At 34.0% G+C, this 23,741-nt stretch overlaps 1 protein-coding gene across 1 annotated transcript in view; it reads left to right on the top strand.

Annotated features, from left to right (window-relative positions):
• The window catches only part of FAT4 (FAT atypical cadherin 4), a 166,653-nt gene that overhangs the window by 137,519 nt on the left and 5,393 nt on the right, over positions 1 to 23,741 (top strand). The window contains exons 10-15 of the mRNA XM_061191994.1: positions 1,775 to 1,879; positions 6,276 to 6,583; positions 13,215 to 13,300; positions 14,512 to 14,691; positions 18,230 to 18,354; positions 20,003 to 20,220. Coding sequence (XP_061047977.1) covers positions 1,775 to 1,879; positions 6,276 to 6,583; positions 13,215 to 13,300; positions 14,512 to 14,691; positions 18,230 to 18,354; positions 20,003 to 20,220 — 1,022 coding nt within the window. The remainder of the gene's footprint in view (positions 1 to 1,774; positions 1,880 to 6,275; positions 6,584 to 13,214; positions 13,301 to 14,511; positions 14,692 to 18,229; positions 18,355 to 20,002; positions 20,221 to 23,741) is intronic.

Genomic DNA, 23,741 nt, shown 5'->3' with positions numbered 1-23,741 from the left:
AATCTGTCACAAATCCAGTTAGAAAACACCAGAGAAGAGAGCTCTCCCATGGCACAGCATCTCTCTGGTGCGATAGTTTGTATGGGCTTGGAATAAATTTGTCCTGCCTGTTTCTCCAGTATGACTCATTGCTAAAGTACTTAAAACTTAATTTCTGTGCTTCTAGATTGTTAACTTGTTTATTTTCATTATTTCCCCTTAGAATAGAAAGGTATTCTGAAATTGTACTGTTTTGCCTTGTAAGGAGATTCCCAATTTTATTTATAAAGGAAAAAATTTTGTGTTTATGACCCTATGATGTAGAGAATCATGTTCAGTTAGCAGTGTCACGAGATCTGACTCACACTTATAATTTCAAACAAACCAGCAAGCGTGGCTACAAAATCAAGCCACAAAAGCAGAACTAAATTAAACAAAAACTTTGACTGTGTTTCAAGCATAGTTATTATGATGAAATGGGTTATCTATGCACAACATGGTCTAGTTGTGCATATAAAACTTACGCCCTTTCATGAGACATTGAATAAAGGCATTAGTGCAGTCATGCTGGGAAGTAGGTAATAGCTTTACAGAAATAAACTCTCCCTCCTGTCAATGAATGGAAGTTAAGAACTCTAAGAAATGTCTTAATTTCTTAGGAAATTAAGAAATATCATTATTTCCTCAAATTAGAAAACTAAAAACTGTTCTAACAAATATGTTAAATTATTACAATATTTATTATAGAACAGTGATATTAGAACAAATTTACATTTGCATAAAAACCACACAACATCACAACGATAACAAAACACAGATGGGACTGGCCTTAAACCCTAAGTTTTGCCTACTAAGTGATTAATTATTCAATTATAGCTGTCTGAAACCTGGATATGGGAGCAGAGTTACAATGGTCTGTACCATAGTTTTATAATTTCTTAGGCAAGAGATTACCCTCCAAAGGCTTCTTCTCTGCCATCTGTGAAATATGTTTCCTGTTGTGTGGATCAATTTCCCCCACTAAAGTGGAGACACCATGTAAAGACACTTGTCTGCTTTTTAACTGTCAGACCTTCATCTTCTAGCGTGCCTGGCCCATAATAGGCACTCAGTCAATATTAACAGATTCAATTAACACGATGATGTATGAGAAGTCTTTATACACTGAAATATATGCAGGCTAGGTATTATTGGTTTAGAAGAAAGACAGAGCATACATAATCTATAGTCAAGAATAAATTTTCATAAGTATTTGAAAATGTGTTTGACGTGTCTTTTTATTTCTTATTCTACTTTACAACAGGTTAAGTCAAAGTTAAAGAATATTTCTTGAGAGTGAAAGGATTGTAATTTGGCAAATAAGCTAAATGAGATTCATTATTACCTTTGAGAAATCTGAGTTAAGGAAATCTCGATGGTGAAAATTATACTGCAGAAGTTTCAACTCTCCAGTTATAATACATGAAAAAATTGGCATGGACAAGAGAAAATAAATTCAGTGAAAACATTTAAATATGTTCACCATTTGTGATTTCCCTGAAAACAGTAGTTCCTTCCAAGATGATTATGTAAATTACTTCCTAAATATTATAATGCACATCTTTACAATAGGACAACTGAATAAGACTTTGAACTTGGATATAATATTCCTATGTCCTCATGTCAAGTAAAATGTTCTTGTATTTCTTTTCTCCAAAGATAGGCTCTCTCAGGATAGACTATTACATATGGTCATGCAGTAATGGTGTTAATATATTTATGTAAGGATTTTTTTAATGAATTTGATGCTTTTCAGGGAAAATGTGTGAATCTCCAGTCAATTACTGTGAATGCAACCCCTGCTTTAATGGTGGTTCCTGTCAAAGTGGTGTGGAGTCATACTACTGCCATTGTCCATTTGGTGAGTAAAACTTAGTGGTTGATATAAAATATCAATCTATTTTGACGCACAGTTTAGCAATTTTGTTTTATCGTGTCTTGGAGTGACTAAGAAAATGTTAGTCGTTTTACACAGGAGATTTTAGCAAAATAAAATCTCAAAGGTTTAATATTTTCTAAGTTAATTATGGAAATTCCATTGAATATATTGTTTTGATCATTACTAGAAAATAATCAACCAAAGATAATTAAATTTGATGTTGTCTCCTCGGGACATTTCCTCTCAAAAACTTGTGTATGCCTTTTTTTTAGCCTAGAACCTATCAAATGAAAAATCCTTTAAGAGCTATTTGACATCACTTTCTACTAAAATCTTTAAGACTAGTCAAAACGTTTTTGTTTTGTTTTGCTTTTGCTTCTTTACTTTTGTTTTTTTGCATTAATTCAACCACTTCAGTTAGAAGGATTTGGTAACTTGACATGCAGTTTCCATATAGGCTTTGTAGATAGTGTCGTGTAACTAATCAAAATTCAGAATTATGTGTTCTGTTAAGGAAGAAAATTGTTAAAAGAATTTTTTCATATGCATGCATATTTATTCATCATAGTGGAATGAATTAAAAGATTCCTTCCAGGTCTCACCCAAATGTTACCCTACACTGGGACAGCCAAGAACTATGAGAACAGCTTTGCAGGAAGCTTTTATTTTAACTTGGTTTGTTTCATAGGTTGGTGATTATTCCATTTATTTAAAAGCTGCTTTACTCCACCACATAGTATTCGTCTCCAGAGGCCCTGCAGTAGTTAGAGACTCTGTCATTCTCCATAAGCAAGAGAGGAGAAGGATTTTTTCCTAGTCTTTCCTTGAATATATTTATTACAGTGCTACATGGACCTGAAAAGTGAATCTCAATGTATAGTAGAGAATAGAACTTAAAAAGAATTTCAGGTTTCTAGTAACCAGTAAATGTAACATTAATTCATTTTCAAGTAATTCTATGACTATCTAGTTTTGTTTTTCTAAAGCACAATATCAAAAGAATGATAAAGAAAAACAGAATATAAAAATATCTAATTGTGAGCCTTGTATTTTAGCAATGGTTCTGAGGCCCAGAAATTGAGGGCTTTGTCTACAGTCAAACAGAGAAAACAAAACAAAACAACCCCAAAATGATATATTGACTAAAACACAATTTTATTTTCAGTCCAGATTGATATTCACAGTACCTCTCTTTTTTAAAACTTCTTCAGATTCTCACCAACAATACCCTCGAAGCAGTAAAAGGTAGATCAAGGTCGAAATAACCACAATGTTAGATCTCCTAAAACGTCTTTCTTTCAATTATCTCTGTTTTTTTTAACTTTTTATTTTATATTGGAGTATAGTTGATCAACAATGTTGTGTTAGTTTCAGGTGTACAGCAAAGTGATTCAGTTATACATATACATGTATCTACTCTTTTTTCAAATTCCTTTCCCATTTAGGTTGTTACATTATATTGAGCAGAGTTCCCTGTGCTATACAGTAGGTCCTTGGTTTTCCATTTTAAATAAAGGGTGCTGCTTTCGACCGATAACCACAATCAAGTTTCATGGTTTTAACTTGTGTTTTGGAAGGAAAGATAAGGGGATTGGCGTGGAAAGTGGAAAAATTATTTTCAAGTGAATGAACCAAAAGTTTTTACATTTTTAGAGATTCTTTTGCATTCCATTTGTACATATGAGGATTTAAGATAGATAATTGATAACAAATAAGAGCAAATTGTTGCAGCATTGTAGGTGATACAACAGTGATTGCCTGTTGGATGGAAGTGTTTTGGTGTCCAAATAAACCTCCTCACCATACCAGAGATCCTCAGGGGTGGGGGACTAGCACAATAACGTAAATTAAAATAGAGACAGATCACATGTAGCCGGGGGAGCGCATTTACCCCCCTATTCTTTCCAGTGGCAAAGGCAAAAAAACATTATTTAAACTTAGACATTGTTAGTTGGGAACAGAAGCCTTAAAAAGAAAACAAAACAGAACAAAAAACCTTGAAACAATACAGATATGAGAAAAGAGAGATAGAATTAAAAGGAAAAAGTATTGTCCTTTACAAATTGAATATGGGTGAAACATACAAAAAAATGGCAGATGGAATGCCTCAGGCAAATAGCTGGAGGTAGTTACACATGCATCCTATAACAGAACATCTTAGCTATAATTCTGAAGTTGGAAAAACTTTTACACCATTTCCCTTCTCATCACTGAAAGATTTGCTGTTTTGGACTAATTTTTTTTTAGATTTTTATATATTTTTCAGCTTATGTTTTATAAAAAACATAAAGTGCTTAAGACTTTATAAAGAAGAACCTATATAGCTATAACTTTATATATATACGTATAACTTCATACACACACACAAAATATTTCTTATTAAGGTAATTTAAATAATTTCTTTTAACCTTTATGTAGATTTATTTCATGGCATTCTATTTGGAAGACAGTTTTGAAATCCTCATTAAAATTATTTCAAAGACAAAAATTTACATTTCTCTAGAAACAATAACAAAAACCCTTAGAAAGATAATATATTCTATAAAAATATTATCATTTTTGAAAGTACAGTGTCAATTTAAATAAAATGTAGAACATATTTCCAGTATATACTTTCTACATATATTTATATTCAAATTTTAAATATGTTTTCATAGATTTATTAAAATTTAATCATAAGAGACCTGAGGGAACACACAGTAAAAATTTCTCTCTAATCATGTGTTTCATTTGTATGCTTTATTTTTCCTTTCTATTTAACTTTGATTACTCTTTCTGCATATATAAATAATATATATAATAAAATATGTTTAATATAAACTTGAAAATTTATTATATATAAATATAAGTTTTATATAAAATATAAATACTATATGATAGATACATTTATGATATATAAACATATGCTGTATATAATATATATGATATATAATACATATAATTCCTATAATTTCTTTATCTTTTTGTTAACTTTAGTTAATGATTAAAAAGAAATCATAGGGCTTCCCTGGTGGCGCAGTGGTTGGGAGTCCGCCTGCCAATGCAGGAGACATGGGTTCGAGCCCTGGTCTGGGAAGATCCCACATGCCGCGGAGCAACTAAGCCCGTGCGCCACAACTACTGAGCCTGCGCTCTAGAGCCTTCGAGCCACAGCTACTGAAGGCCGTGTGCCTAGAGCCCGTGCTCCACAACAAGAGAAGCCGCCGCAATGGGAAGACCCCACGCAGCCATAAAAAAAAAAAAAAAAAAAAAAAAAAAAAAAAAAAGAAATCATATAGATTTCCTACTCATTTATAATGAATATTATCTAAGCCTTTACAGAAAAAGGAAAGATAAATGACACAAGGAAATTCTAGGCCATTTTAATTTAAAGAACATTTGGATATAAAATGTGGTGTAGTCAAAACAACTAGGCAATCAGTAGATCTGGCCTCAAATTTTGGCTCTGTCTCCCATGGTTCTATGACATTGGACAAATTTTAAGTATTCTGTAAAATGATGACATTGGTTTCTTCTAGCAGAACAATTCCCTGCATCTAAATTTAATGCATTTACATGAGATGTACAGCCAAAATGAAGGAATGAAACCTTTGCAAGTTAATAAGAATTATGATGTGTTGGCATGGGTTAATTTTCTGATTATTTGCTACAGGCTACTAATATTTGTGGGAAAAGAATTTTGGCATAGAATTGTAACATCAGTAAAACTCACTTTTCAAGTTTGAAAAAGAACCAGCACAAACAAGTGGGAATGCTAGATTTCAGAAAAACAGAAATCAGTTTCAAAGTAGCTGCTGTAAATCATACCCAAAGAGGGTATAAAACAAGAAAGAGATAAAAACTTAAGACAGTTATTTTCTTCGCTAAAGGCAGTATATTCCTTTCCTTAATTTTGTGACTTGAAAATACCACAAGCACAGGGACTGATATTTTTAGGTCAAAACAAAATTTACCATCCTTAATTGAATTAAAATTGTCTTCAGGAATTGTTTATTATGAAGGAAATAACTTGGTTGAAAATCACAGCATATTAAACTTTAAAAAGATTGACAAACTCACTTTGAAAGCTTTCCAGAAAAGAAACCTCTTCAGACCTACTCCATTCTACTAATTCTAATTTTTTAAAATGAGGCATAGTTAGATATGTTTCCATATTGGCCAAAGAAAAATAATTACACCAGTTTATCATTTCTTATATGCTTTAGAGATCATCACTTTTTTTTCTATTTCAAATAAATTTAGACAGTATTCTTTGGAGAGTAATAAAAAGTTGTTTAAAACGTGACATTATTGTAACTTAAAAATATTTTAATCAAAGTCATTTAATAAAACTTTACTTGAATGTGATGTGTCAGTTTGTCAATTTTCTCATTTACAGGTGTCTTTGGAAAACACTGTGAGCTGAACAGTTATGGATTTGAGGAGTTATCATACATGGAATTTCCCAGCTTGGACCCCAATAACAACTATATTTATGTCAAATTTGCAACTATTAAAAGTCATGCTTTATTGCTTTACAACTATGACAACCAGACAGGGGACCGGGCTGAGTTTTTGGCCCTTGAAATTGCTGAAGAAAGACTAAGGTTCTCTTATAACTTAGGCAGTGGTACCTATAAACTCACCACCATGAAGAAGGTGTCAGATGGACATTTTCATACTGTGATTGCCCGGAGGGCAGGAATGGTAAGATATTCATTCCACATTAAAACTTGTTTTATTGAATATCCAGTCAATCAGGCTGGAAACTTGAAAAGTTAAAGCATGAATTGTGGTGCAAATTGAGTTCAGTTATATGTATTCATTATTTGTCCAATTTTGTTATGAACTACAGCAGCAAATGGATAACATTCTTCTTTTGCTCATGACAGCGTTGTTTGTCTCAAAAACAACTCACCTCAAAAACAAAAAGGGAACGAAGGAAAGAAAATACCCTAGTGCATAAACATTCCATTTTATACATTTCTTATATTGAACACATTTTTTTTTTTTTTTTTTTTTTTTGCTTTTCTTTTCTTTTTTTTTTTTAAACATCTTTATTGAAGTATAATTGCTTTACAATGGTGTGCTAGCTTCTGCTTTACAACAAAGTGAATCAGTTACACATATACATATGTTGCCATATCTCTTCCCTCTTGCATCTCCCTCCCTCCCACCCTCCCTATCCCACCCCTCTAGGTGGTCACAAAGCACCGAGCTGATCTCCCTGTGCTATGCGGCTGCTTCCCACTAGTTATCTATTTTACATTTGGTAGTGTATATATGTCCATGACACTCTCTCACCCTGTCACATCTCACCCCTCCCCCTCCCCATATCCTCAAGTCCATTCTCTAGTAGGTCTGTGTCTTTATTCCCATCTTGCCACTAGGTTCTTCATGACCTCTTTTTTTTTTTTTTTCCCTTAGATTCCATATATATGTGTTAGCATACTGTATTTGTTTTTCTCTTTCTGACTTACTTCACTCTGTATGACAGACTCTAACTCCATCCACCTCATTACAAACACCTCCATTTCATTTCTTTTTATGGCTGAGTAATATTCCATTGTATATATGTGCCACTTAAGGCTGTGTCAGAACAGTACTTAAAATGGCTCTTTTGCTTTTCTAAGTATCCTTGACCAAACTGAAGAAACGACTTAAAAACAAACAGGGAAAACTTTTCTACAAATAAATTACTGGTAAAAGATGATACTTAACACAGATTTCCATATAGTAGGTAATAATCCTTATTATACCAGCACTTCAGTATACTGTCATCTGTGAGGTCTATGACATGAAATTGTGTTAGGATGAAATATTGGTTTTTGACTATTAAAGTATTCTCAAAATTATAACTCAGTAATATCCAAGATTTCCATATTATATTCCATTTCATTATATGGCTCTCATAACAAGCAGGGTACATATTTAGCACTTGTGTTCATTAAACAAGTATTTTTCTTTATAAAGGGAAATGCGTCATATCTTTTCCATGTTAATGTTTGAAAACATTTGACACAGAATAATAGCATGGAAGGATTTATTTATTTATTCATTTATTTATTCCAACACTCTCTCCATAGTTCCCCCTGTCTTCAACAACTATCAAAGATTTTGGAAAAAGTAATTTGTAACAAAAACTATTTTAAAATATTTTTGGATTTTAATGCTGACCTTTTAAAACCATAACTGCTCTTTAAAATTTTTATTTCACCCTAAAAATGGAATAGAATGGTTAAAGTATTAAACCAACTATTAAAAGAAAAATTAGCCAAAAGAACAAAATAAATACTCTGAAATTTTTTTTAAATGAAGAAACTGGAATCTAAATGATTATAATTTTACCTCTTGGCTCTATGACAAGCTAGAAAAATATGAAAAATGTGGTAATTATATAGTTCTGAGACGGATGAAATGAATCATATGAGAGAAGTATTTTTGCCACTAAACCTCGGGAATACTTTTTATTGTTGTACTACATGTAAGCAACTTGCAGAAACGATATTGAAAATGTTTTTACCATGTTTTTGCTAGCTTTTTCTGTGATCCATAATTAATTTTAAAAGCAAAAATTTTGTGCCCTCTATAATTACCAACTTCATAAAGCTATAAGACAGAAGCTACCTTATAACATTAATTTTTTTTCTGACAAATATGAATAACAAGTTGTCTTTATCCAAGGACAAAATTCTCCATTTGTTTCTAGGAATACTATAAATCTATGTTGAATTGGCATCAGATACAATGGCTTTTCTCTCCTCCACTCTAATTTATTACATTAAAGAAGATCTAAACAGCTTTAAAATATAGAACTGTTTCCAATTATGGAAAAAAAGAGAATAGTGATTAACCCTAAGGTGACCAAATGATTGTGTCAGCATGGTCAAGGTTAGCTGTTCAGATATTTCATCAGGTACATTCACCACATCCATTGTGTTGCTTTCAGAACCCTACTAGATTATTAGATGTATGCTATTTGAATATAATGAGAGGTGAGAAAACAGAAAAAGGAGTGCAAATTTATGAATTATTTTAATTCTATATTGTCTTCCATTTCCTTATGAACTTGGTGTTAATATCTGTTACTATAACTTTTTTCTAATACAATTAATTTATAAAGTGTTTATAAAATTACCCCAACATTTTGAAAATGAGAATGAAACAAAAATAAAATTTAGTAACAATAATTATAATTAAGATCATTTAGATTCTAAAAATAATCTATTTAAAAAATCTATTGAAAAGCACTCATTGGAGGTCTGATTTGATAGTAATTCAGATGGCTTGGTTAATTGGACAGAAAATCAAAATGTGAAGATAATATCTCCACATTTTTAGCATTATCACAAATAGTAATATAAATTATATCTAAAATTGCATACATTTTGTATGAAAAGGTGCTTAATAAATTTAATAGAGGTATAGCAAATATATCTTGGAAATAATTTTTCAGATTAGTAATAGGTTGCTACACTCATTTCTGCCTGAGATTTTTTACACCAACATAATATGAAACCAGTGTGCTTAGAGGACGAACTCTAGGATAATAGGAATTTAGAAAATTCCAGTGTCCCTGATTATTGATGTACCCAGTCATATTGAATCTGACAAAATTAGGACAAACGTGGAGTCTGGTGTATATATGTAGATTGGTGCTTATGTTAGCCATAATGATTTTCTAATACTGAAAGGGAAACCTAATGGGGTTGGTAGATACCACTCACCACAACCCTCCAAGCATATGTAAGGTAACCATATTGCTAAGATGTTGTCAGTGGGCTCTTATATAGAATAGAGGATTTTACGTGGTGACCTCTAAGGTCCCCTTAAACTTCATGAACATTTGATTTTATCAAAGAAGAGCTTGGGAGCAAGAGGGAGAACAGAGAAAGAGGCACCATGAAATATGCCCAAAGGGAAAGAGAAAGAAGTTATTTCAGTTCATTTGTAATATGTCACCATAGTCATGAGGTTTTGAATAATACTAAATGTGGAAAAAATGCCCTTGTCATTATTACTTCAGTCAGAGGAAAAATCTCTCCCTATTTCAGAAAACATCCAAAATAAGGCCCTACTGGATTTTGAATCTGTTGTTTTCTACAGTTCAAAAGGATTTTTTTGGAAACTGGCAAAATCATTAACTTCTCAGCTTTGAATTATTGCATAGACAGGATAAAAATATCTCAATTTACAGTGGTAGTGGTAGAAAAATTCAACAGTAAAAGAAGGTACATTTAACTCTGAAGATTAAATTGAATGAGCTATTATTCAAATAAAACTTTCCCTCAGGTATTTTTTCCTTTGAGTTGTATCACTAAGCTTTTAGAAAATAAGAAAAAATATATTAAGTATTAACATTCATGAAAATATGATACCATTATGCAAGGTTTTTTCCCTAATTAAAGCATTCATAAATATCCATGTGATATTCTCTAGCTTGTAATAACTTTAAGGATCTCTAGAATGGATGGATAGCTTACATAGTATACATAGAGATGTGTTAACATTTTGTTTTAGAAGTAAATTGAAAGGAATTGTGCTTAAATTAATAGTCAACATAAACATACATTGTATTATGGAAACCTAATACCTCTTTTGAGATTGAATGTCCCTCAATTTTATAGATCACTGGAAAAAATTAACTCCTGAAAGAGTTAACTAAATAGGACATGAAAGTCTTTATATAGAATTGGAAGGTAAATGTTCCCTAAAAATGTTAGTATTTATTATAATTTCTTTGAGAAGGTGGCAAAAAAAAATTACACGGCTTATGAGAGTTTGTTGTATGGAGTTTATAATCAGTTATAATAATTAACTTATAGAAATATTTTTAAATAGTTTAGACAGTAATATTTGAGGCACAGTAAGTATAAATTGGCCCTATTTATTATTTCTGAAATGTGAGATATTTAAGATATACTTTTACAAATCCTAAATATATATTTTTATGGACAATCCCTTAAAGTCATATGCAATGTCAATAAGAAGGTGATATTAAGGAAACCAATCATTTCCATACATAATGAAAGAAGATAGAAAACCTGATACTTTTGCATTTAAGTCAAAGGTAATGTTAACTTGCTTAACTTCCCTGTGCTGTGTTTCCTACATTTGCTTTGCTTTCATTAAAATTAACCTCAAATGACAATTATTCTCTTTTTTTTTTTTTGTTACTGAAGAAACTTTATTCCCAGAACAAGTATGAAAATGTCTTTTTATTGGTACTAAAAGGGAATTTTAAGGCTGTAATACCAGCTCTTTATTCCTTAAAGGGAAGCAGTTACTATAATGATGTACTTGGAGCCACACGGCTAGTTAGCACCTTCCCTCTTCATTGGGCAACCATGAAATCTATTATGTTCCCCCAGGAGGGCAGTTTTCAATGAGAAATTGCTACATTTGTAAAGAACATATTGACCATGATGAAAAGATTTTATCCACATCTACACGATGATGACAAAATTGGACATGACTGAAAGGTTTGGGCAGCCCAATTCTCAGGAACAAAACCTAGAAACAAATGTCATGATACCCATAAAAATGCCTTGATGTGTCACAGGACACCAATCTAAGCCTTTAATTCACATTCCAGTGCAGATGGCCTCAAAGGTGTTTTGGATCAGTGGTTTTTAATTTTTTTTTTTTTTTTTTTTTTTTTTAGCAGAACAGCCCTTTTCTCAAAATTTTACATGGAACCCAAATATGTAAACAAAAAATATATATTGCTGAGCCAGTCTAGGTTGAAAATCATAGGATGGCAGTTCTACCCAGCAGTGGCCCCTGAGCTTCTGAAAGAATTTTCCAGGCACCATGAGATCTCATGAGCCCCACCCCCCCGCCCATAAACTCTGATACTAAATTGGAGAAGATCAGGAAAAATGAAGGAGGGGGTATGGCAATAGAAGAGACTGTGCAATTATCCCCCAAAGACTGATCACACTCTAAAGGGACTTCACAATTACTGGATCCTACCAAGTTCTAAACCACATTAGACTTAATAGCGTTAATTTTTTTCCTTCAACCTGGTAAGTGGGAAGACAATTGTCCTCAAGACAATTATTCTTATAAATGCTTTCATAGTATTTATTTTTCTGCTATACAAGTGGACAAAGTTGGATTAGTCTTGTCCTGTGGTATTCAAGTAAATTTAGATAGAACCTTTGATTTTCTGCATTAGGAGAAACCCTTAGTCCTTCTGTGTTTCTGGATTCGGGGTTAGGCCTCTTCCTATGAATTACTGGCCGTGTTCTGAAATACCACATTCTGAATATCAACTTTATAATCTCACCAGTTAAGATATCCAAAGTTTTGCGGAATTTCACTGCAGTTTGGGAAACAAAGGCGGGGGGGGCATCATTACAGCCTTGTAGAGCACAGAGTAACTTGGTTATGCAACAGCCATGGTCTTAAACTGGACCACAGCCATCCCCAATGGCCATTGCCCAAAATAGAGAGCCCTGACTTCATCATATTATGGCCATTGCCCAATATAGAGAGCCCTGACTTCATCATATTCTTGGTCCTGGTGACCCTGACTTGATGACTTTGTTTATTGATCAAATGGAGTGTTAATCTGTCCTACTAAACAGAAGACTTCTGTCTCAGGGGAATATGCATCCCTTAGGATACAAAAACAATTACTGTTAGATGTGGTTTAAATATTATTGGTGAGTTTCTACTGTATAGCAATATATAATAATGCATTCAGATTATACATAAATATGCTGTAATATGCCATTTATAAACAATGATTCTTATAAATGAAAAGAGCATCTAATCGACTTGTTTAAATTATCTCAAACTTTATCTTTAATACAAGTATTACGACCTTCATAGTTTGCAGTAATAGTGTTTATATTATACTTGCAAAATCTTTTTGTGAATATGACTGAAATATTATTGGAAATAGACTTTTGAAAATTAAGAATCTAATTTTTTTTTATTTGTTGGAATAGTTGGATAGTAGGATAAACATTTTTCTTAAGATTGTAATCCCAGGAAGCTGTGCCAGACTTAATGTATGATATCCTAAGAGACATTAATAACATTTTTATTCTTTCATCTATAAAACAAAGGGGCTGGAGATTTTTAAAAGTACCCTCCCACTTCTTACATGCAATAATTTCACAATTTTAGCTTTAGATATATCAAAGAAATATGTACCCCTAATTTGAGCATGTATTATAATTATATAATATTATAATATACTACATCAAAAATGTATTTCAACTTTAAAATCATGTCCATATTGAAACAAGTCCTGGGTAGTGTTGGCTGAAAAGGACAACAGGGTCAGTAGAATCCAAACTGAACATCTCTTTCTTTTGCTTTATAGGCAGCTTCCTTAACTGTGGACTCTTGTTCTGAAAACCAAGAACCAGGGTACTGTACTGTCAGTAATGTGGCAGTTTCAGATGACTGGTAAGTAAAATTTTTCGTTTGATCTTTATTATTACTTGACATTCAAAATGAAATTATACCTTAACAATCATTTTATTATGCTCAGTATTATACAAAAGTTTAAGATATTTTGTCTTCTCTGAAGGGATTTTCATACTGTAAAATAAAAAGTTAATAATTAGTCTACAAAATGTGTAAAAAGGGTGTAAAAATGAAGTGGTACAGATGAGGATAAAGTTAGAGAAAGGGAAGATGAACGTAGCCTATCCTCTTTGAGAAGCTTCATGAAATAGTTGCACGTGACCTGGGTCCTGCAAGAAGGTTAGGATAAGGATCCCACCTCTTTTAAATGTATTTTCTGAAAGTTGTATGTGACAATGATTGGCAGATGTTTTTCAATAGCACCTGAAGGTGAAATACATTACCTCACCTAAAACATAAGTGATTTTGTTAGAAATAGTAACAAACAGAAAAAGAAATAGTGACACCTCGTTCATTTGCTTTAATCAACTTATTGGCATTCCTTATCATCTCTGTAGTGAAGGAAAAATGTAATCTGACATTAATATTAGAGTTGTCACTTGTACTGCATTTTATTTTCTTTCCGATAGTATGCTCCTTCTCTAAGACTCAACATTGTTATGTACATCTCATGTGACTAACTGAACATATTATTTCCATTAGTTTTGTTATTTTTTTATACCCTGAAAATCTAACAATCCTGTAGGTATCTATTTAGAGGGCATGCATCCATAGGTAATGTTTCCCATTCAAATATACCGTGCTTTAATACATGCCAGAAAAAGTTATAGTCACCTCTTCTTTTATTTATTTGTTTGTTTGTTTATTATTTTTTTGGCTGCATTAGGTCTTAGTTGAGGTACGCAGGATCTTTCATTGTGGCGAGCAAACTCTTCGCTGTGGCGCACGGGCTTCTCTCTAGTTGTGGCAAGCGGGCTCCAGAGCACGTGGGCTCTGTAGTTGGTAGCACACGGGCTCTGTAGTTGAGGCGCGCGTGGGCTCAGTAGTTGTGGCACGGGGCTTACTTGCCCTGCGGCATGAGGGATCTTAGTTCCCCGACCAGGGATTGAACCCATGTCCCCTGCACTGGAAGGTGGATTCTTTACCACTGGACCACCAGGGAAGTCCCTAGTCACCTCTTCTTAAGCTAAACATTGTACTGAAATCTATTGCATTGGTATTAATACACGTATCTTTCCTTTCTTATGCAGGACTCTTGACGTTCAGCCAAATCGAGTCACAGTTGGAGGTATCAGATTGCTAGAACCAATCCTTCAGAGGAGAGGACACGTGGAAAGCCACGATTTTGTCGGGTGTATAATGGAGTTTGCCGTCAATGGAAGGCCTCTGGAACCAAGCCAAGCTCTGGCAGCGCAAGGCATCCTAGATCAGTATGGCAACCTTATTTCTTACCATTTTAAAGAAAGACACAAAAAGTGTATGATTGAGCATCAAAAGATGAAATTCTTGTGCCCAAAGCCCTCAAAATACCAAATGTATTATGCTGTTTTGAATTTTAATTTTTTACTTATAGCTGTGATATTTGGGGAAAAACAGATGGATGTGTGCATATATGTATGTATATACCTTTTACCTTACATAGTTGTGAAGAATATATGAGTTAAGTAAGTAAATCACATAGAAAGGAACCTGGCACATAGTAATATATAAGTGTTAGCAATAATATGTACAAAAACTATTTGAAATTAAATAGCTTTACATATAAATGTACGTATTCCCTTGGCCTGGCCCTAGGCTCAACTAAACGGACAAGGCAGATCCTTGCTCTTGAGGAGTTCATAGTCTCTTTAAATTCCTGGTTGTTAGCCTCTAGTGCAGCCATAATTATTGCCTGGCAATATATTATATTCCCCTAGTTTAATCACTTTTCACTTCCTCAGTAACTATTTCATGCCTGTTCTTTCCATAAACCTCAAACATCATCTCCTGCATCCTTTTCCCAGCTAATGAATTTGCTTCCTGACTTGCTCAGAAAATTGGGGCAATCGAAACAAAACTCCCCAAAGCTCATTCCTCCACGTCTGCCCATGAAGCCTACAGTCTACCCTGTATCCTATTATTGAATGAACTGTTCTTATTCCCACGAAGACCAACCCCCTTTTATGTGATAGACTCCATCCCCCCAAACCTTCTTAAAACAGTACTCCAGCTTTCTAAAGTGTTTCTTTTCTCATTTCAATTCAGGCTGCTATTTCTCCCCCCCCCCTTTTATTTTAAACTTGGTTAATCCCATTTTCACATTGTTCTGTCTTTGTCAAGTGATCAATAACCACTGTGTTGCTAAAATCTATGGTCAAGTCTCATCTTATTTGAACTTCAGCAACATTGAGAACAACGTTATTAGTTTGTCCACCAGCACATGGTACGCCCCTGGTTTTCTACTCTGATTCTTCTTCTCATCTCCTTAACCTCTTCTCTTTTGTATCTATATTCATTTTTTAAGTCACTTTTTATAGTCCTTGCTTTTAAGTACTATCGCTAAAGCTGATGACTTTGAAATGTTTATCTTAAACTTGACCTCTCCTCTGAACTTTAGACCCTCATATCCAACAGCATACGGAATATCCTGTGTGTACTTCTAAAAAGTATTTCAAACTTAAGGTTAAAACTGAACTTCTGGCCTTCCTTCCTGACTTCTCCCAAACCCACTCCTTCCAGGTTTTCCCATCTCAGGTAATAATAACTCAATCTACCCACCTGGTCAGCCACAATTTGTAGACCACCTTTGACTCCTCTCTTTCTGACAAACCACATTCAATCCACCAACAAACAGAAGTCATGTCAACCTGCTATATTTAAAATAGATAACCAACAAGGACCTATTGTAGCACAGGGAACTCTGCTCAATACTCTATAATAACCTAAATGGGAAATGAATTTGAAAAAGAATAGATACATGTATATATATAACTGAATCACTTTGCTGTACACCTGAAACTAACACAACATTGTTAATCAACTATACTCTAATATAAAATAAAAATTTTTTAAAAAGAAAAAATAAATAAAATAAAAACAGAGGTCAGTTCTTACCCTGACTTATAAGGCTGACCTCCCTCTTGTCAACCAAATGGACCAGGAACTGTAAAGAGGCATAAAGGCAGTTTATTTGGGGTCTTAGAATTGCAACTCAGGGATCACAGATTCCAGCAGAAACCAAAGTAATGTCCCACCAGAAGAAAATGGGCAGGGGTTTTTTATAGGGAAAAGAGGGAAATTAATGCAGAATTTGGGCTGGAGGGTAAAATTATTCTATACATGTGATTGGGTTATGGAGCACATCTCATTTGTTACTGGGGAAAGGTATGTTTTCTTTAGTCCAGAAAAAGTCCAGTTCTCAGCATTATTCTTTCCTTTTTGCAACTTAGCAACTATTCAGCGGTTTTAATTTAGAGTGTTCAGCAGACATCCAGCATGGGTGGCAAACGTGGAGGTCCTTAGGTCATGTCCCAGCCATTTCTTGTATTTATTTATTTATTTATTTTTGGCTGCATTGAGTCTTCATTGCTGCGCGTGGGCTTTCTCTAGTTGAGGCGAGCAGGGGCTTCTCTTCATTGTGGTGCGTGGGCTTCTCATTGCAGTGGCTTCTCTTCTTGCGGAGCATGGGCTCTAGGCGTGTGGGCTTCAGTAGTTGTGGCACATGGGCTCAGTAGTTGTGGCTTGTGGGCTCTAGAGCGCAGGCTCAGTAGTTGTGGTGCACGGGCTTAGTTGCTCTGTGGCATGTGGGATCTTCCTGGACCAGGGCTCGAACCCGTGTCCCCTGCATTGGCAGGCAGATTCTTAACCACTGTGCCACCAGGGAAGCCCAAGTCCCAGCCATTTCTGAGATAGTTCTTTCCACACCCTTTACTTCCTCACCATTATCTACGTACTCTTCTCCTTGTTCATGCTGTTCTGACAATATTGGCCACTTGATGTTCCTGAAACATGCAAAGGACACTTTCACTTCAGGACTTCCTCACTCGGCTCTTTCCTCTCCCTGGAATGATCTTCTATCAGAAATACTTTGCTCTCTCTCCCTTTGTTTAGGACTTTACGAAAACAGATCCTTCCTTCACTGCCTAACCTAGAGATCCAGCAATCCCCTCAAAACTCCCAATCCCCTTTCTCTGCCTTAATTTTCCCATAGAACTTCCTTCTTTCTAACATACTACACAATTATCTAATTTTTTTGTTTTTTGTCTGTGTCCCCCACAAGGAAAAAAAAATATTCCATGAACATATGGATTTTTTTCATCACTTTATCTCCATGCTTAGAACCGCGCTTGGCAGGTAGTAGCCATTCAATAAACATTAGGTGCGTGAGTTGTCTGGTGGAGGAGATGGGTATTCAGATAAACATGTGGCCCCGAGAGCACGTGAACCAAAGTGTTTATTTGACCAAGAGGCTCAATTAAGAATTAATTAAAAAAAGGGGGACTTCCCTGGTGGTGCAGTGGATAAGACTCTGCGCTCCCAATGCAGGGGCCCAGGTTCGATACCTGGTCAGGGAACTAGATCCCACATGCATGCCGCACCTAAGAGTTCACATGCCACAACTAAGGAGCCCACAAGCCGCAACTAAGGAGCCCACGTGCTGCAACTAAGGAGCCGGCAAGCCGCAACTAAGACCCGACACAACCAAATAAATAAAAATAAATATTTTTTTTTTTTAAAAATAGGAATGATCACCCCTTTTCTTTATTGTGTAAGTTGTTATTTTGTTTAATCTTCTCCATTATGAATGAGACAGGGCATGTGTTACAGGACACCTTGTTAGATTAGATGCTCCAAATATAGTTGTAACCTGAGTTTCAAAGATTTGAGTTCATGAAAACTAAGCAGGTTCATACAAGTTTATATCTAATTTTAACAAATTTCCCGCCACCCGATTTTGTGCTTTATGCGTCTTTATTCTGTTTATTTTAGGTGCCCTAGACTAGAAGGTGCCTGTACTCACAGTTCCTGCCAACACGGTGGCACGTGTACGGATTACTGGTCGTGGCAACAGTGTCACTGCAGAGAAGGACTGACTGGGAAATACTGTGAAAAATGTATGTAAGCTGTTTCATCTTCCACCAGAAATTATAGTAACCATTAAAAGTATAAATATATGCACCTAAATATGTAATTGAAGTAAAAGAATTATGTTTTGATTCTAAATATTGAAAAGATTAAATGGGCAATACTCGGTAAAACACAGTGACATTTTTAAATTCATGTTTTCACCTGAGAAAGAGTGAAATCCTTTTAGAATTATTTACTAAATATGTCCTTCATTTCCATTTTATAAATATATCACTTAGTTATTTTTGTTTTACCTAGGCTATATTCAGGCTTTGGCTTAATATTATCTGCATTTAGGGGATATTTCTCTGGTGCATATGTTGTATTTGGTTGAAAAGTATAATACTAAATCACTAGACACTGAGTTCAAAACATGCAATGGCAATAAAATCTATTATAGTTCAAGGTGATACTTGAATTTTAAATTGCAATTATTGGAATTGGCTTCGAATATTACTTTTTAAATTCTTTTATTAGTTATTTGTTTCTAAAGCCTAATTTTATTGTTATTAAGACATTAATGATGTTCAAGCCATCATTAGAGCATGGCATTCTCTAATTTCAAGTTGTATATCCCACTAACTAGCCCTAATGGAGTCTCTTTTATAAAAATTGCTTTATTTTCAGATAAGTGGTTACTGCTTAAATCATTGCACTTATCTGATCACTTTTTAAGTAGTCATTTGATTCTATTATAATATGAGAATGAATAGAAATTTATGATTAAATTACGTATATACTATAATCAAAAAGATCTTAGTAGCAGAGTATAATTGTGTTTATTTAAGATAAAATCAAAACATGGGAAAAGTACATTGTCACATGATATTTTTTAAAGTAATGAGTATTTAGTAGGTAGGAACCCAACTATATTTGGAAAATAAAATGTCACTCACTTGAGCCATGCCTGAGGTTTTTTTTTTTAGTTGAGATATAATTCACATACTACAAAGTTTACCTTCTTAAAATGTACCACGCATTGCTGAAGCCCTTTTGAGCTCATTTTCTTTACGTCCTTTCTTTAGCTCTATTAGCTATCACACATACTTTTATACTTCAGAAGTGTGAACATTTTATCAGATTATGAAAAATTATAATTACATATGATGTTTATACATGATGACAAATTAAATTCGACGTGATTATTACTACTAATAAAGTTACTTACAAATGTGAATGTTCGTACAATTCTTTGTTCAAATTTTCCATGTTAGAGGCTTTAAAGATTACAAATCATTATAACTGTGAAAACATATATGGATTTATTAGTTTTAGAAACACAGTGAAACTTATAATCAAATTCTTCAACTGTATATTTTTAACATGTGGCTATCTCTCGAGGTATTCATAATGTATGTAGCATGTATCAAATATTTTAATGAATATTTTCCAAATGAATAATTATCATAAAATGTTTTCTATTTCATGGTTCCAAAATGGATTTAAGCATTTGAAATCAACTTACACAATAATTCACAAGTGGGAATTATTTTTTCAGAGGAGGATTAAGGGATGCTAATTCCAAAACCTTAATATTTTCATTGTTCTTTTTTTATAATTTTTTGGCACCAAAGAAACTCTTTATGAAATGCCTATTGGATGCGTTCATGTTTCCCTTTCTTCATTGGCTTTCAGCTATTACTCCTGACACGGCCTTATCATTAGAAGGCAAAGGGCGCTTGGACTACCACATGAGTCAGAACGAGAAGCGAGAGTATTTGTTGAGACAGAGCATCCGAGGTGCCATGTTGGAACCTTTTGGTGTGAACAGCCTGGAAGTAAAATTCAGGACAAGAAGCGAGAATGGCATTTTAATCCATATCCAAGAAAGCAGCAATTACACTACTGTGAAGGTAAGATAAAAGCTAATGGTGACTTCATTTGATTAGACCGCCTGCTGTGTCATGGTTTAAATCACTTCTCCCATAATTTCTATCCTTTTCTTCACAACCCATTAGAGTTCCGACTGAGGCTGGGCACTATTCCAATATCATCTATCTTAACTATTCCTCAGGCATTGGCCAGAGTAACAAAGAACTGAATGGTCTGGTTTCTAAACACTTTTGTTTAGAGTAGAGAGCACTGCTGTGTAGGCCAGCAAAGAAAGAATTTGTTGCAATCTATTTTGCCAGATAAAAATTTATATTGTTTTTACCCTACTTTTAAACAAAGTGAAACAAAAAGATAATATGTCTTTGAAATGGAAAAATGTGTTTTCCCAAGAATTATTCCAAACATTGTTATGTATATATTAATTGGAGTGACAAGAATAAAAAATTTTTTGAAATTTTCTGGCTTTATTCTGGAACATATATTCAATTCACTATCCAGGTAAATCCTGTAAAGTTAAATACCTTTGGAATTTATAGGAAGTAAAATTTCAGTTAACTCCTCCAAATAATTTCTAAATAAATATTTTTGAAACATTATATTTCATGATTGATTTATCATTAGGCTTTTACACATTTTTTTTCTCAGCTCTAAATGAGATGCTAAACTGGTGGATAATTTCATTACATATGCATTTCCTGTCAGCTCTTAGCTTTCTTAATTTCTAAAATGATTATTCTGCTTTCTTTCCCACAAGTAAGACTTCATCTTTCAGACCATCATTTTTTTTCGTTTAGTTCTATCAACTGCTTTTTTATTAATATCATTCAGTCTATTATAAATCTGCTGGTAATTTTTATATGAATTTTAGTTAATTCTTAAGAAAACAAATCCAGATTTCCTGAATTATTTTCACTTATAACTCAATATTTTGAAAATTACTGAATGCTTAGTTCATAAAGAAAAGGGCAATATGCATAGAAAATTACTAGGTTTAATTCACATAAAATACTAAAAATAAAAACAGACATTCACCTTTAAACTTCAGCTTCTTTATTCTCAAAATTTCTCTCTGTCCATGCCAACTCAGTTGTTATGTGGCCTGTACAGAGCTTTAAATAGTATAAAAAATAATCTTTTTAAAATTCTCATAATCGCCATAGTCCAGCCATTCTCAGCTGGGGGTGATTTTACCACCCCTCCACAGGGGATATTTGGCAAAGCCTGGGAACATTTTTATTGTCCTGGTTGTTGGGAGTGAGAAGGGTACTGCTGCCAACATCTAGTGGGTAGAAGTCAAATATGCTGCTAAACACCCTTCAATGCACACCACAACACCCCACAAGAAAGAACCATCCAGTCTGAAATGTCAGTGCTGAGGTTGAGAAACTCTGCCCTAATCCAGTTGGAGAATATCTTCAGGTTATAATTTTACCTCCATTGTTGAAACAAAGAGCCCAGATCCAGAATTAATAGAGTAACTGCTGCAAAACGAAAACACCTAAGTCACTGTATAACGTTACTATTCGGTGTTTATGGTTTTCATTGAAAAGTGTATTGGAAGTAAAGAAAGTAAGGAAAGAAGTAGACCACCATATTCTACCAGAAACATTTTTTATATGCATTGAGAGGCTTTGACATTGAGGTCTGTGCGTTATCTGTTAGGCTGCTTCCAAGTCCTCGTGCCATTTAAATGACATATGAAATATTTCTGTATGTTATCTCTTTAAGCCAAGAGATACAAAAACAATGTGCTTGAAGAAATTGGAGACAGAATATTTTTCTTCCTCAAGGAAGAAGCTGAATGTCGACATCCGTTTTTGTCACCATAAAATCTTGCATTTCCAACAGGACAGCAGCATGCAACTTCTCCAGATTTCGTTGCATTGGTAGCAAGCACTTAGAAAGAGATTTCTTTTTCCTTGAAGGGAAAATGAGTAAAAATAATGACTAATGCAGACCAAAATGCACATTTCTTTTGTATGAAAATTTTGAAAGGTGGTTTTTCAGAGATTCAGGGGTTTGGCAGGTGGAGTAAATAGATTAAAAAGAAACAGTGATTAAGAAGAACTGAATAGACAGGAAGAGAGCGACTTTTGTAAGTAAGCAAGTTACTTGGATGACAGGAATCCGATCTGCTTATCCAGGCGAGGAAGCAAGTTAGAATGGACTGTTACTTATCAGTTAGCTTATCAGTGACCAAGGCCCCTGGTTTTCTTCTGTCTTTCTTTTGGCTCAGTTTCTGACAGTTGCTTTTTCTCTCTCTCTCTCCTTTTTCCCCTTCTTTTCTTTCTTTCTTTTTTTTTTAATTCAGATAAAAAAAGAAACTAAGGAGAGAAAATTTCAGAGAGGAAAACAAAAGAAAAGCATTCTTATGTATAACGGCTTTTGAACTGTATTTAAAGTGTTTCACAAATCTCTCTTCTTTCATGGCACATTGGGTATCTCCATATTTGGAAATGTAATAATGCCAGATGATGGGCTTTCTTTCTACTCCAAGTCAATTCTGGTTTTTGGTGTATTGTTTGTTTGTTTGTTTTTCTTTTGAAGTGAGGCCAGGTATGCTGTACAGAGTTAGGATGATTCCGAGCTCTATAGAGTCAAAAATAAATAAATGAGCAAATCAATCTATGAATAAATAAAACCAAGCAAAAAATGAGCATGACGTTTCAAAAGTTAGGGTGGGTAGAAGAGTTAGGTGGAGTATTATTGGGGAGAAGGAGAACATGAAGAATGTTGTAATGGAAACATATATTCTTATTCATCCTACTCCATGGTATGTTCCAAGGACCCTTTTATCAGAAATTGGTCGAATGAAAGGATGACATGGTGTGATCAATTAGGAGAGAAACACAGAGCTTGCGGAAGGCTCTTCTCAAGGCTTCTTTCCAAAAAAGACTCTGGCTATAACCAAAGAGGAGTTGCTGTTTTCACTGTCTGTTTCATGAGACATTGCCCATTCGATGAAATGTTATTGTCATTTAACCACAATTTTCTTTTTTTTTTTTCCCCCTGGGTTCAGTACTGGAATATATTACTATCTGGAGAAACTGCTTTAATAAAATATTACATTATGAATAACTTATGTAAATGTGTTAGGCATATTTTCCATAAAGTAAAAATGAACTCATTTTTAATTCTACCAGATGTGTTTGTTGCATGTAGAAAAAGCATTTGATCTGAGTGACAAAATAAACGGATCCATCCTCTCATTCCCGTCATTTGATACGCAGTGCCACTTTATCCGCCGGCCGAGGCACCAGCTCTGTCTGGCAGTAGTGATGGGATTATGCTCTTTTCATCCTGCCTTATAAATTATTTCATTTTCTAAGTGTCTACTTAGAAAACTGCAAACTTGGGAGCTGGAAACTGGAGTTAGAGCATCCTGTTACCCGATGTTCTACTGGGCAAAGTAAAAGAAACCAAATATCCCTTAGATAAATTTTAAAAGACAGCCAAAATAAAGACTTGTCCAGATGCCTCATTATTAAGAACTCACCCTTTATTCATCATCGTGGTCATCTTAATAAATAATAAGCATGAT

The sequence above is a fragment of the Eubalaena glacialis genome, chromosome 5 (assembly GCF_028564815.1).
Source record: "Eubalaena glacialis isolate mEubGla1 chromosome 5, mEubGla1.1.hap2.+ XY, whole genome shotgun sequence".
Lineage (NCBI taxonomy): Eukaryota > Metazoa > Chordata > Mammalia > Artiodactyla > Balaenidae > Eubalaena > Eubalaena glacialis.
The sequence above is the reverse complement of the archived record's forward strand: the minus strand, read 5'-3'. Positions and strand labels throughout refer to the sequence as shown.